Source organism: Chinchilla lanigera, unplaced genomic scaffold (genome assembly GCF_000276665.1).
Source record: "Chinchilla lanigera isolate Chin_1 unplaced genomic scaffold, ChiLan1.0 scaffold00026, whole genome shotgun sequence".
Lineage (NCBI taxonomy): Eukaryota > Metazoa > Chordata > Mammalia > Rodentia > Chinchillidae > Chinchilla > Chinchilla lanigera.
In genome coordinates, this window is record NW_004955427.1 from 12,295,904 (window position 1) to 12,311,310 (window position 15,407).

At 39.3% G+C, this 15,407-nt stretch overlaps 1 protein-coding gene across 6 annotated transcripts in view; it reads left to right on the forward strand.

The window, feature by feature from the left end:
• The window catches only part of Phldb2 (pleckstrin homology-like domain, family B, member 2), a 101,656-nt gene that overhangs the window by 11,804 nt on the left and 74,445 nt on the right, over positions 1-15,407 (forward strand). For 5 of the 6 annotated variants that reach the window (XM_005386372.2, XM_013515159.1, XM_013515162.1 and 2 more), the window contains one exon: positions 5,230-6,578. In XM_005386372.2, coding sequence (XP_005386429.1) covers positions 5,244-6,578 — 1,335 coding nt within the window. In that variant the 5' untranslated portion in view covers positions 5,230-5,243. Of the gene's footprint in view, positions 1-2,588; positions 3,689-5,229; positions 6,579-15,407 lie in introns of those variants that run through there. The other variant, XM_013515161.1, reaches the window with a different exon arrangement.

Sequence of the window (15,407 nt, forward strand, 5' to 3'; positions counted from 1 at the left end):
CCCTCTCTTCTTTCTTCCTCCCTCCCTCCCTCTCTCTCTCCCTGTCTTTCTTTCTTTCTCTTTCTTCTTCCTCCCTCCCTCCTTCCCTCCTTTCCTTCCTTCCTTCCTTCCTTCCTTCCTTCCTGCCTTCTCCTCCCTCCCTGTCTCTGTCTCCCTCTCTTGCTCTCATCCTTTCTCCTTCCCCTCTTATCTCTCTGAGATACTGCCTAAAGTTGGTTCTGTAATCTGTATCCACCCCCGTTTTCCAAAACATGAAGTGATTTCCACTTTCCTGCCATTTGCCTCTGCAGTATCTCTGTGATTAATTCCAGCCATATTAGGTGATCCTGAGCAGCAACTGCACAAGGCACTGTAAAAAGACAAGTAAATGTTGTGTATTTTAGGAATCTTTCAAAGTCATTTGGCTGAATCCCCTGGACAGTTGCATTTATATAGACCAGACTTTACATCCCTCCTCTGCAATAGAATGTAACAGATACTTTGTTTTAATTTGCTTGTTTTTTCAAAGCTTTGTTCCTTGAGTGTGTTTTCATTTTCTCCAAACTGAGATCCCCACAGCTCTGGCTATTGCAGAGTTGTGAATTCACTGTTGGCCGTGTCTAGTGTGAATAGGATGAGCTTCATCAGGTTGTTAGTAGGTACAAATGGAACTGCAGAATTCTGTTTTAAAACAAATATCAGAACTGTACCAAAGAGAAGAGAATCTCTGAAGAAATTTTTTTTAAATGACCTCTGAGATTAGTTTTTCAAGTAATTTCATTTTCCAGGGGAAATGTTCTGTGATTTTCCTTGGTACTTTTCAGAGGTCTCTTCATGACTCCTGAGTTTCTTGACTGACAAGAAATGAGGTACATTTCAGGTGATAAAATAATGAGAACACCTGAGGGATTACATTTATGGATAGGAAAGTAAACCCAAATGTTTCAACATACATTAACTTCTTTCCTGTTTAGATTTCCCAGTGTTGTCTTTTCTCTCAGATGGGCACCAGATGCATCCCTCCATTCTCCCAGGCCGCTCTGTAGATGTGTGTAAAATAATGCATGTCGCCATTAAATCTCTTGGGGCTGTTTTGCTTCCACAATAACCTACTGCAGGAATCTTATAGTTTCACTGAGACCTCTTCTTCGCTTACATAAAATGTGCAGGAAATCCAAGGTAAACACAGCAGTGTCAGTCTCGAAGATAGGCCGTCCTCTCACCTCTCCTGTATGTGTTGATGGAGTCTTCTGTTCCGTACCTTCTTCCTTTCTCTGCTGTTCGTCACCCTGGCAAGGCTTTTGCAGTCTTCTGCGCTCCTCACTATGCTGTCCTTTCTTCTAAACTCAAAAGCAGTGTCTGATGCGGTTGGTCTGCCTGGTCGCATTCTTCCCTGCTTTATTGCCTGAGGAATTAAATTCCAGCTTGTCCTCAGCGTTCTCCACCCTCCTGCCTCTCCTCCCCTTGTGCACGGCCTGATCCTCATTCAGAGTATCCTGCTGGTCACTAACCTGCATTTCCTACATGTTTCTCATTTTTAGGCCCCTACTCATTCTATCATAGCTTAAATGAAAAGAAATGGGAAAGGGGAGAGATAGCAGCAGCCTCTGATGACACTCTGCAGGTCAGGACAACCCCCTGCCTGGAGCTTGAATTGACTTGCAGGATTCAAAGATATCAAGCTGAGATACATATACGCATGCCTTCAGCCAAGGTGGATAAACGGAACTTCAGGGAGCCAAGTACCTTCTGTGTCTGTACTTGGTGAAAAATCTTTAACTGTACAACAACTTTTGAAAATCCTTCATGGGCCCAATAAACTTGAACTGCAAAACTGAGGTATCAAACCTGAGTGTCCCTTCAAACCTCTGGTGTGTCCTTCCATCCACGGTCACTTTCCTGTACAAACATACATGGTTGAAAAATGTCGCTTGGCTATTTCCCATGGTTTAGTGTTTGTAAATGTCCTGCCCATTTCTTCCCGGGAGACTGCAGAGCTCATCTTCTTTCAGCCTGTGCTACTTTGGACTATTTTGGGATTGCATTTTGTTTGGCCAATCTGCTTCAGTAATCATACTTTTTAAAATTAAAAGTTACTTCTTTATGTGTGTGAGAAGGAGAGATAGTAGGGATTCTGTTTAATATTCTATAATTTTATTTGCCCAAATGAAAAGGGGTCAGAGCTTGGTAGTACTTCATGTGGATGATGACTTAGCATTTTCAACCGCAAATAGGTCCAAATAGATTTTATTGGCTAAGATGACAGTATCTTATGCTGCTGCATCAGAAGTTACTGTTTACATATCCGTTTTGACACATCCAATAAACCCTTCATTCTGTACTGATGGAGTAAATATTTAAAGTGCAGGGTTCGGACATTGCTTAGATTGTGACTTTCATTTAATGATACCACTGCGGCCTGCTCTTGGGACTGCTGTGTCTGCAGTTGTGGGAATGCCTCTTCTATTTCACTGAGTTCTTCCAATTTTGTGTATATAATCCCTAAACCATAGTCGTTTCTAGTAACCAGTATTAATTCTTTTCTTGTCTATTCTAACATCTCATTTATGTATTATTTTTTATCCTTGCCTAAAATGGTTGTAAAAGCTAAAAGGCTTGCTGTCCAACTTAAACCACTCTTCGAATTGGATCCAGGGTGGACCTAGGAAATTTTACCTAACAGTGGACATGGAAAAGGATGAGAGTGAAATGCATCATTTTTAAATATAGTTCATCCAAGGAGAGTTAATCCTTACATTTTTAAGATCCATGAAACAGAAAATAACTTGTTTTTGCCTATTTAATTCTGTCAGAGACGGAATGTTTGAATGTACCAGTGGTCTGGTGCCAAGTGGGCTTAGGGTTTTGTTTATGTTCTTAGATTCACAGAATTTTAGATGTGGAAGTGACGTTATGCTAAAATTGGATAGTGTCTGTCAGATCCCCTTTCCTTCAGTGGGATTTGTCGTCATTATCATTTGTTTCTACAGTAACTATCACCCTCTGACTTAGCTATGCTCCTTTACTAGTCTGTCAGTCAGTCCTCTGCAAAGGCCTGTGCAGTGATCCTGTCCTCCTATGTGTGTCTGTCTCTTTGGAGTATAAACTGTAAAGGTAGGAAATAATGCCTTGTACCACCTACCTCCCAGTGTCTAGCTCAAAGCTTGGTAGGCACGTAGTGAAGATTAGCATCTTCAGGGTAACAACAACAGCAACCCCAGATCTCAGTGTCTGAAGACAGTCCCATTGGCAGGGGCCTGCGTTGCCCTCGTTTGGGAGGATAGGCAAACAAAGCTCTACACACTTTGATGGAGGCCAGTCATCTTAGCAAGGGGAAAGAAGTGAATCATGCTCTGCCTGTGGATGTTTGAGCAGGGAACTGACAGGTCACTTTCTCTAATATTTCTTTGATCACATAAGTGACAGCCACATGCATCATCTTGGCGATGAGGCAGAACCACCTACTATGTTCCTGAAAGAAGACCTGGATGATTAGTGACTCACACAATGCCTGCTAAGTAGATAGCTGCTACCTGGTGCTTAATACTTATTTAGTGAATAAAGAGTCCAAAACTATCTCCTGAGATTTTCACTATTTTCTATGCAATAAGCAGAACTACTTCAAATGAAATATTCTAGTAACTACATTTAAAAAAATGAAGATACTGTGTTGTCTAAGCCAAGTTCAGCAAACATCTGGAGACTTCAGGTAACCATTTTGTTAGCTTTATTCATATTGAAGAAGGTACTATATCTGATTTTTTTAGTTTTTCATATGCATAAGGGATATAATGGATAAATTAGTGTAATTAACATTCTTAGAGTCAGCAGAGGTAAAAAATATTGGTCTTCAAATATTTGCATATTAAATTAGTATGTTTTTAAAATGTACATTATATGAATACATTTACACTTTATATTTTACAGTTCCTATACATAATTGTGTAATATTTACTCATGTGATATGATATAACATGTTCAACTTGTTTTCCTACTTTGGCATTTGGAGTGTTTGATCCGTTATAATAAATAACACTGTCATGTCTTCAGGATCCATCTATTTCCTTGCTTCCTCAACCCTGAAATATTTAACGCGGGAGAACTGGCTAATGCTTGCAGGGATTTCAGTACGATAAACCAACTGGAGATGCAATTAGCTCAGAAGAGAAAGGACGCAGACTAGTGGCTGTTTGTGTTCCAGTGCTCCATGGAAGCATGTTGAGATATGTCTCAAGCGAGGCTGGTGTCGCTTTCAAGTTCAGAAGTGGAATTAACAGACCAGTGCTGAGAGGCACATTATCAGGAAGGCAGAGAGGATAGTGGTCCTGAGGAGCAAAGACTTGGCAAGAGCCAGCTGGCAGGGCCTGGTCCTCTGGGAGCCAAATCTAATGGAAAAACCTTGTTTTTTGAGGTATACTTAGAAATGTATACATTGTGCATGTATCCATGCAAGCAGGGCTTTCGGGGTTCCGTTAGAAGGGTGGATTTTGTACAGTATCATAATAAGTGCAGTACATTGGACTACTAGGGAATTTGAAGAATAAAGCACTTTCAGGTTTTTAACATATGCTTTCCTGACCATGTGGCAAAAATTTGGAGGGCCTGTTTATAAATAACTGTTTATAAAAAACTGTTAATAAATAACTGTCCTCAACTGTCACCTACCTGCCTCTTTCTGATGTGCGCAGGAGTTTTAAATCTTCTCGTTAAGAATGTAACTCCCACAGCTCCCTGTTAAAGAATTTTCTAACCCTCATAGTCTTAATTAGTGTCTAACGTAAAATTGTCTTTCTCTGCCAAAATGTGAGTTTATCTCCTTAGGACTATTTTTGAGCAGCTGTGATTCCAGCAGAGTCATCTAGAGACATTCACTAGTCATCCAGAGTCATCTTAGACAGTCACTAGGCAGGAACTCAGGAAGCAACACCTGGTTCTCCAAGGATGAGAACAGCGAAGGGAAATTGGTTTCTCTTTAATACACTAGTCTAATTTTACAGTATTGCTTGTTAGAGATTTCTTTCCTTCAAATATCATTGCTGTCCTCTTGAGTTATTTTTGTTTTGTGCAAAAATTATCCCTGATCAGTGGCCCTTAGTCCGCAGTTTCCAGTGCAATTTTAATAGAAAAAAAGTTTGCGTGTGTTTGTTGCGTTAGGTCAGATTGCAAGGCCATTTGTTCAAAGGGAAGACTCATAAGTGGTTGTTCATCTTAAATCTTTTTCGCTAAATAAAACCATTTTTTTCTTTACAGATCGCTGCAAGACTATGGCAGAGTGTAGCTGCATGCAAAAACAGGCGGACTTACAAAATGGTAGCTTAGAGGAAGGCTTTGTGGTGAACTCCTTGGACACCCGTCCCCCAGACATGATGGAGAACCTGAACTCAAAGAAATACTCTTCCAGTCTGAAATTTAAAGCCAATGGAGACTATTCTGGCTCCTATTTAACCCTCTCACAACCTGTGTCTGCTAAGAGAAGCCCTTCCCCTTTGGGCGCCAGTGTCAGGAGCAGCTCCTCCTTAGCCAAAATCCATGGAAGCAAGCAGTTCTCCTGCGATGGAGGTGACAAAAATATTTCCACAAAGCCTCCCACTCCCTCACTCAATGCTACACCCTCCCTTGGTGGCTATCCACTTGGGAGAGCAGATTTTGATCATTATAGTGGTCGGGATAGTGAAAGGTCCTTGAGGCTCTCAGAGAAACTTCCTTATTCCAAATATAACTCTAGAAATAAATCGCATGACAGTGTGTACTTTCTTGGAGGATTGGAAGGGAGAAAGGCATCTGGTTCGCTCCTGACCATGTGGAATGGAAGTACCCTTAGTGACTACGGCCAGTCTCCCATCAGCAGGTCGGGGGCAGCAAGCATGCCTTCAAGCCCAAAGCAAGCCAGGAAGATGGGCATGCAGGACAACCTGACTCTTCAACCCCAGGTAACCAGACACAAGGACCCCGCATCTGAAAGCATCAGTTTAAGAACTAGGAAGTACTCAGGCGGCAGCCTGAGTCACATGGGCGCCTATAGCCGATCACTTCCCAGGTTGTACAAAGCCACAGAGAACCAGCTGACGCCTCTCACCTTGCCTCCAAGAAACTCTCTGGGCAACTCCAAAAGAACCAGACTGGGGGAAAAGGATCTACCTCATAGCATCGTAGACAATGACAATTACCTTAATTTTTCTTCTTTAAGCTCTGGGGCTTTACCCTATAAAACCTCTGTGTCGGAGGGTGCTCCTTATGTAAGTTCCACCCTCAGTGTGCCTGCGAGCCCTCGAGTGGCTCGGAAGATGCTTCTGGCCTCTACCTCCTCCTGTGCCTCTGATGACTTTGATCGGGTGTCCTACTCGGGAACGAGCTCGAATCACTCCTTTTCTGCTGGAGAACCAGACAGAGTGTTGGTGGCCAGGAGGAACTTCTCCTGTGGCTCTGTGGAGTTCGATGATGCTGATTTGGACAGCCTCAGACAGGCCTCAGGAACCCCCCAGCCTGTCCTTCGGGAACGGAAAAGTAGCATTAGCTCCATTTCAGGACGGGATGACCTGATGGATTATCACCGGAGGCAGAGGGAGGAAAGACTCAGGGAGCAGGAGATGGAGCGGCTGGTAAGCTTTCTCTTCACCTCATTGTTTCATTGACTTGTGGTCTGCAGGCAGCCTTGGAGACAGACACCCAGGGTGTACGCCGGGGTGCAGTTCTCCTGCGCACCAGCCACTGCTCTCGCTTCCTAGCAAGGGGGATAACCTCTGTCCTGTTATCCAGCCTCTTCCCTGGTCAGTATGGGTGGGCATGTGTGAGCATTTTGAAGGCCTCCAGGAGCCTGATATTCACTGAGTTGTTCTGCAGAGCTCTCATAACTATAAGTTCTTGAAAAAGCTAAAATTAGGGGAAGTAAGGATTTTACTGAATTTCTTGACAGCTTACAAAGTTTTCTATTAAGACAATGGGGAAATACCGATTTGTATTAGTATATCATTACATTTGCATGTATATGATTATAACAGTAGTCAGTGAAATCAGGACTCATTGGGAATTAGGCAGTGAACTTGTCTATGTAGCAGTTGTCTAGGAAGTGGAAACAACCCTTCAGTGGTGCCTCAGCGATGCTTAACTTTTCTCTGTACTGTTCACACACGCCTCAAAATCTCTTCTGGTTTATTTCTTAGCATGTATACTGCATTTGTGTCAAAGGTGTATGAGACTGGATGTGTTGGACTTAGGACCAAATCTGACTTACGAATGTTCTCCTGCAGTGGAACTTATTCATAAGTCAGGGCCTTTCTGTGGACATCAAAACTACACACACTCACAAAGCTTATTACCCTTTTTCATTTCAAGTGAACTGATGCTTAAAATGCATAATACTGTGTTACGGCTTGCATCTAAATGTTCCCCCAATGCCTCTGTAGTCACAGGTGAGGCTTTCTCAGAGGTGGTAGAATCTAGAGTGTGTGATTGATGCATGGTACAATGCTACGATTAAGGATGCTAAGATTAAGAGTGGGTGATTACTAAATGAATCTACTGATTGGTTTGTCATCGCCCTAATCCTAGTAGCCTGGATAAAATATAAGGGACAAAAAGTGGCTTGCCATATCTGTTGCTTGCTTGCTTGCTTTGCTGCCTTCTGCCTGCCATGAACTATTTCTCCTCTGGAATGCCTGTCTGCTCTGCCACCTTGCTTTGGAGCCAGCTGATTATGGACTGAAACCTCTACAAACTGTGAACTAAATAAACCTTTCACCCTTAACTTGTGGATGTTGAGTATTTTGTCTCAGCAATGAGCAAAGTAAGTGAAACATACTGAAAATAAGATAATAGGAAGCATGTCTTGAGAGTTCCACTAATGAATGGGAGTGAGGCACTATGTTTTCCAATTCTCTATAAAGCATAGGTTTTCCTTTATAATGAATATATGTAAGGGGTTATTTTACTTCATTAATGATTAATGATTTTCATAATGAGAGAAGCTTGGGGTGGTAAAGTTGGTTTACAAAAGTATAGGATTATCAGAAGTAGCTTAGTTACTTAAAGAAAGTGTGTAGCACTTAGATTTTTGAATCACATCCAAAATGAGTTAGTGCTTCCCAGTACAATAAAATTGTAACCCTTGGGTCACAGTTCACAAAAACTATTTATATTTACTATTGGACAAAATTTATTAGACATTTTACAACAAGAATCATTTGTGTCACTGAAAATTCTTGGTAAGCCAATGTCTATCTTTGTGGAGCATCTACATATCTTAACTAATAATGGTTAAAGAAAACAAATGCATATACTGCTAGAGAGTTAGATATTCTTTGGGTGGATCAGTTACACAGTGAAATAGTACAATAGTCCCCTTTGCTATCATAAGTAATCTCCAGAGATTATTTATGGCCATAAAAAGCACATTGTGTTCAGGCTGATTCATTGACATATATTCAGAAGTTTTAATTAGCATTTAAAACATCTTCTTGTAGATGGATTGCAAACATAATGCTGTACTGTGTTGAGGAATTATTAATAAAGCCAGGGAATTAACTCTGTTTAATAATTTAGTAAGGAACCTGGGAGAGTATTGTCCATGAATTTCATCACTTCAGAAATCTTCCTTAACTTATTTATTCTTCTGTCTTTAGAATAGGAAATCAAACCCTAGAAATTCATCTGCACTGGGTTTTGCATTTAGCATCTATAAAATGTTAAATTTCTAGTACAACAGTAATAGTAATCTGATTTGGGGTTTGCTCCCTGGGTGACCTGTCAGCTAGAGTCTCTAAGTCTGTGAAGGTTTCGGCAGTGCAGGAAGTGTTCTCTTGTGGTGCCTATGCGGTCAAGACCCTGTAAGTCATAAGGAGGTTCATCTGCTTGGGAGACCTTTGTGGATGTTTCAAATATTAAGCTACAATATTTTTCCTTAGTAGTGTGCTTGGCATATCTGCTGCAGTGAGGCTTGTTTTTAAATAAAACACTCTAGATTTGGCCTTGGTTGTACTGTGTATTTGAAAAGGGGAAGATAACTTTATATTAACAGATATGATAGGCAAAGAATGATATTGCCTTTAAAAAGTAAAGTAATTCAAAAACTTTCTTCCTGAGTTCTGAGGGATCAGTGAGGATCAGCCTCTATTAAAACGTATGTATAATATATGTATTTCATTCATTTTGCCAATCAGTTTCAACTAATTTGAGGGTGATACGTCAGGATGAACATTACAGGATGTCCTCATCAAAAAATAAACCATTCTAACTAATACAAATAATATTCCAAAACATATCCACATTAGAAATTTGATCTCTATTATCAGTTCAGATGGTTTAGTATAATTCTCATTCCTCTGCATCTTGGGCCATCAGCTTGATTTCATGAAGTCATTTATTTCTGGACTAAAAAGAGTCTTAGAACTTTGGTTTAGCTTTTTAGTACTGCCTCATTCTTGTCTTGGCCAGCTCATCTTAGAAGCTTCTGTCCTTAAGTCTGGTCTCTGAAATATCAGGAGTTAACGGTACCTGTTACCATCCTATCCTTGAGGTTCCAGAACTTTCTTTGCTGAAGTCACATCTAATTCTGTAGCTTAGGCAGAGTCTTTATGCCAGCTCCAGAGGAACTGAGACAGCACTTGGTGAATGTAAGAGTAAGTAGCTAGGGTGAATTTATAGTTTATTTAACAGTGTCAGCATGAAGGAGAGCTAAGATCCTTTATCAGGTTGTTTTTATTTAATCTTGTTTCCCTTGAGGGCAAAAGCATATTACAGTGAGGACACTGACTTCTTTCTGCTCAGGGGCTTCCTATAAAGTACTGTATGCACGCAATTTTAATTGTTTATAATTTTACTGCTGCAAAGTTATCATAGGAAAGACTGAACATTCTCATTTCATTTCTAAAATGTCCCTATGCAATTCTCCTTTTTAAAATTAACACATTAATGGTTTTTGCTGTGGCATTTCCACGTATGCGTATATCATGGATTGATCATTCTTGGGCTGTTTATAACCAAAAAGCCTAACAAACAAACCTATTTATTTCTAGTGGGATTTTTTTGTGAGGTTAAAGAACAAATTTTAAAGTAAAACTTCAAGACAGTTTAGGTGTTGGGTATCTTGGAAAATTTTTTTTCTTGAATTTAAGGTTTATCTGATCTTGGAAGGGCAAAAATTAATATTAATTGGAAGAGATTTCTTCACTTGAATAGTGTAGGATTGTGGATACCTCAGACCAGTGTGTGTTTGTAGTCTGTCTATTTAATAATCAAAGTGACCATAGATTATTTTTAGTAAATAAAGTATCTTAAGTCATTCAAAAATGAAGGACTTTTGTTTCAAATAAGCAAGGATATATTAAGGATAGCACAAAGCACAAAAATTTCTCTTATACTAAATCTGTGCTTTCAGGGCAGATTATGTAGCAGAATAAGCTTTGATTACCTTTTAAAAGTATAAGCTACGTTTCCCAAGAGTAATTTTGTCACGTCAATGCAGACAATTGCATTTTAGTTTTATATTATTAGTGTGTTTGTCACACTTTATGTTTTTCATTGCTTTAGGAATAAACTCACCAAAATAGTGTAAATTTTCCCACAATTTTGACATTTTATTACTTCTTCTCATAGACACTATTTGTATTATAAACCAAGTCAAATTAAGATGCCTGTCTACAACAAACCTACAATTTTCTACTTACATCAACTTCTGTCACCCCTTCACCCCTGCCTCTTTTTTGGGGGTAGGGGTGGGTGTTCTCTTTCACATTCCAGAAATATTTAGAAGTTAGCAATTGTTTTTACATTTTTCTTTTTTTTCTTTTTTTTTTTTTTTTTTTTTTTTTGAGACAAGGTCTCACTATGTCCTTTAGGCTGGCCTTGAGCTCACTTTGTAGCCCAGGCTGGTCTTGAGCTTGTAACAATCCTCCTGCCTCAGCCTTCTGAGTGCCGGGATTACAGGCATGTGCCACCATGCCTGACAGCAATTGTTTTTTCAAGCTAACATGTAACAAAAATGTAATTACTATTTATGTAAAAAAGTTTGTCACAAAAATAATAAAGATATGAAGCAATGCATGGATTAATTGGTTCATTGGTTTTTTTTCATTGGCTCATTAGCCATTGGAAAGTGTATGCATATTTTAAAATATCATGCTATACAGCATAAATATGTATATTTATACTTACCAGGTTTCGTTATATAGTTCAGGCTGGCCTTGAACTCACGATGAAGCCCAGGCTGGCTTTGTTTTTTGTTTTTTGGGGGGTTTTTTGGTTTTTTTCGGGTACCAGGAATCGAACTCATGACCTTACGCTTGCCAGGCAGGCACTGTACCGCTGAGCTAAACCCCCAGCACCCCAGGCTGGCTTTAAACCTGCAGCAGTCCTCCTGCCTGAGCTTCCCTGGTGCTGGGATTACAGGTGTGTGCCACCATGCCCAGCTTTTTTTCTTAATTTTATGGATGTAATCTTTGTTTATATATTTGCAGTAAATTAGAACATTTAAGGAGTTCAGATAAACTAGCCTCTTCATGGTAAAACAAATATAAATCCAGTATAAAAAATGAAATTATACTTGTATTAATTATACACTGAAAACAAAATGTATAGCTACTTTTTAAACCAAATTATCAAATCTATCAGATTTGTATAAGGACTCACTTTGTGTATGACTTGTTTTCTAATAAACGAAAATGCTTGTGAGTTAGCAATTTTGATAAAAAAGTCTTTTTATTAAATAGGGTAACTACTTAAAGTATTAGAATTTTACCATATATTCTTGGAATTGGGGAATGCTGGATTTATTTAAATGCTTGTTAATCCCTACAAGCCAATTAGAACAGCAAAGCTTCCTCTATTTTAATTTATCATTAACTCCAGGAAGTAGAAAATACGTATTTCCCCCACATAGAGATTTTTTTTTCTTTGATAAAGAACAACATAAATTCTATAGCTTCAACTAAAGGTTGGAAATAAGCAGTGAAACACAAAATACCACTCCTCTAGGTCTCAAAAGGCCAGTTGCTTTCCCATTGGGCAAAAAATATTTTCCTGATCTGAGCACACCAATAGAAAAACAGACAAGTTACAAACAACAAAAGCAGCACACAAATGCCTGTCACCCCTAGCTCATCAAGACGGGATTTCCCTTGTAGCTGACAGGTCCACCAGACAGCAGACCCCAAACCAGATTACTATTACTGCCACACCAGGAAAGACAACTAGCAGTTGTGTGTAAAGCAAAATTCCTACCAAATTTGGTCAAAAATCAGAAATAATAGCAGCATCACAGAATCAGGAAAACCGCCAGGAATAGTGAGTGGGTCTTGAAGCAGAAATTCTGCTGCATTTGTAATTTACACCAGGGGCGAAGGAAGCAGGCCCTTGGTTTTACCCCGTGCAATGTGCTCTGTGGGCAGAGCAGTTTTAAGGGCTCCCTGGGGTGAGTCTATAGATATTTCAGTTTTCAAAAAATGAACACAATTCATATAAATATAGAATGTGGTTTTGGGAGACTGAGGCAGGAGGATGACAATTTCGAGGATAGCCTGGACCACTTATGGAGACCCTGTCTCAATAATTTAAAAATAAAATTTAAAAAAGAGATAAAGGTGTAGCTCAGCCATAGAGCACTCCCGGGTTCAACCCCCAAAACTGCTATCTATATAATGGAATATGAATAGAATCTGAAGATAATTCAACTTATTCCTGAGAATAAATCTGATTCACGAAACCGTACACAGTATGTAGTATGTTTAACTTAGCTGTGATTATACCATTCTTCCATCTGAATTTTTTTTATTTACTTATTCAGTCTTCATTGAAAACTCAAGGTAATGCATCAAGTGTTAAAGACTGAGCACGCCTATGGACACCCAGGTGCCTATTCCTGAAGTGTAGCAGTCCGCTTTAAGTCTGTATTAAGTAGCTTCCCAACTGTGTGCTATTTGAGATACTTAGTTTTTCAATTTTTCTTCTTTCCTCCTTGCCTTTAGCTGCCGGTTCATGTGGCTGTCATTATGCCAGCATTTTCCTTCTTTCTCGTGACTTAAGAAATCGGATATCCAGGCTTGCTTTAAAATGTTCCGAACTAAGAATTCCTAAGTGCAAGTGAGGTCTTTGGGCTGTGTGCACAGAGCAGTTGCGCTTGAACCCATAGGCCTTGCGACGTCTGCTCGAGCTCTCAGCGGTCATTGTAACTCTCATTCTGAGCTGTGTTGCATGGAGGGCTCAACTGCTGACTTTGACATAATGTCGAGGCTACAGAAATCACCATCGAGTAGCCGCGGTATCCTCTTATTCATCTCCTTCGATGTCTGCATACTTCCAAGTACTCTAGTGACCCAGACAGTAAAAGTTGTTCTAAAACGAAGGAAAATTAAAAACATAAATAGCAAATCTAGTGCGGTTAAGAGTATTCATTTGGAGACCCTGCATGAGGCATCTGTGTTCTGTTGTGAAGAACCAGTGGATTCCTACACACTGCACTGTAGTGATCCACTATTTTCCTCCTGGCTAATGACGGTCATCTGCAGTGTACTGGTGGACAGCACTGTCACCATTTAGAACTATGCAGGGCCGTGGTTGGTATTTATTTCTCCAGTTGGTTGGAATGTGATACTGCCTCTAATGAGATACCATAGAATAAGGTTTTCAGGGTTTTTTTTTTTTTTTTAACCTATGCTATACTCTGCATTCCCTGAAGATAAAACTGGCTTTCATTCAAGGCACATATTAATATTTCCATGGAAGTTGTGTGGATAGTTAAAATGCCTCCATCAGCAATTCTCTGCCGTCTGGAAGGCGTTTTCTTCTCAAAGCCCCTCTGAAAGCACTTTACAAGGACAGCATTTTAATTTGCAAGAGGCTGGGACCATGTCTGTCTTCCTCACTGCTGCTACATCCACCGCCTAGCGAGATGACTAGAGTATTGGAAGCATCTTTTACACATGTTTTTGAAAAGAGTAATTGAATATTTTTAACACTGAACTATGATATGCATTTTCACCTCCCATGCTATGCGGTTGTAGGTTGCCTCCCTGGTTTCCAGACCATACGCATTTAGGTCACAGGGAACAGTGACTTTACACAACAGAATACGACTATCTCAGCGTACTAGCGCTCTGTCACTTCCAGAAGGGAGAAATTCTTTTTCGTATTCTAATTAAAAATACAAATATGAAAATGAGTGATTTTTCCTTACTTGGGAAATTTTGTAGCAGTCTTTGTAAGACTTCTCCTCTGGAGTCATGAAAACCAGTGCTGCGGTCCCAGAGTCTGACTAATGCACTGTCGAGCAGAGTAGATCCAATACTTCCACAATTAAGTACAAGAATAATTGGCATATTTAAGAAATTTTGATATTTTATAAAATAAATTTGTATGTTCACTCATCTCCTAAAAATGTCAGATAGAGATAGTATTTTTTTGGAGCTTGGGACTAATTTTATCATCAAGGCACATAAATGTGGGCCTGTCAGACCCACATTTAGGGGCTGGGGATTTAGCTCAGCGGCAAAGCGCCTGCCTGGCAAGTGCAAGGTCGTGAGTTCGATTCCTGGTACCGGAAGAAAAGACAAAAAAAAAAAAAAAAAGACCCACACTTAACCCGCATTTATTCTTTAGAATATTTGTGTTGATGAATTATTAATTTTCATTTTATGAGTTTTATCATATTAAACAATGAGTACTTAACAGGAAAAAAATTGGGAAAAAATTTCACAAAAATAAAAGTATTGAATTTTTAATATTTATTGTTTCTTGTTTTCAAATCCTATATTGTTTTTATTGTTTTTGTGTTGTTTTGTTTTTGTCTTCATTGTTGTTATTTTGTTATTGTTTTTTTCTCTTTAAACTAAAGAGAAGAAAAACTTTTCAATGTTTTGGGTTTTGGTTTCTTTTGTCTTTTTGTTTTTTTGGTTTCTGGTGTACAAAGTCTAATAAAGAACATCAGAAATGAATTCTCATATGAACTGCAATGGAAATACCAATGGCACTCTACAAAAAAACCTTTACTTCAGTTATCACACCTAAGGCACTCTGCACACATGACAGTAGCTTATTCAGTATACACACATGACTTACACTGACAGCACATGTCTTTTGCTTTCCTGGCCTTTTAATAGGACACGTAATATCTCAGTGGTCTTGCTGTTTTGTCAGGAGGTTCTTATTATATTATGTAGTGTGTAGTTAACAGGAACATAAAATATCAATAAAATATAGTATTAAATTGTTCATCTGTATTGCACATTTGTAATAAACATAAACATTTTTACATCAGCTGTGTGCTTGCTTACAAAACCTAAAAGATAACATCAGAAGTAAATTCCTATATGAACTACAATGAAAATAGCAATAGAACACTACCACAGACGTAAGCTTTGCATCACCTGTCACACCCAAGGCAGTCTTTACACATGACAACTGTGTGTTCCATGCACATGTCTCACTTACACTGACAGCAG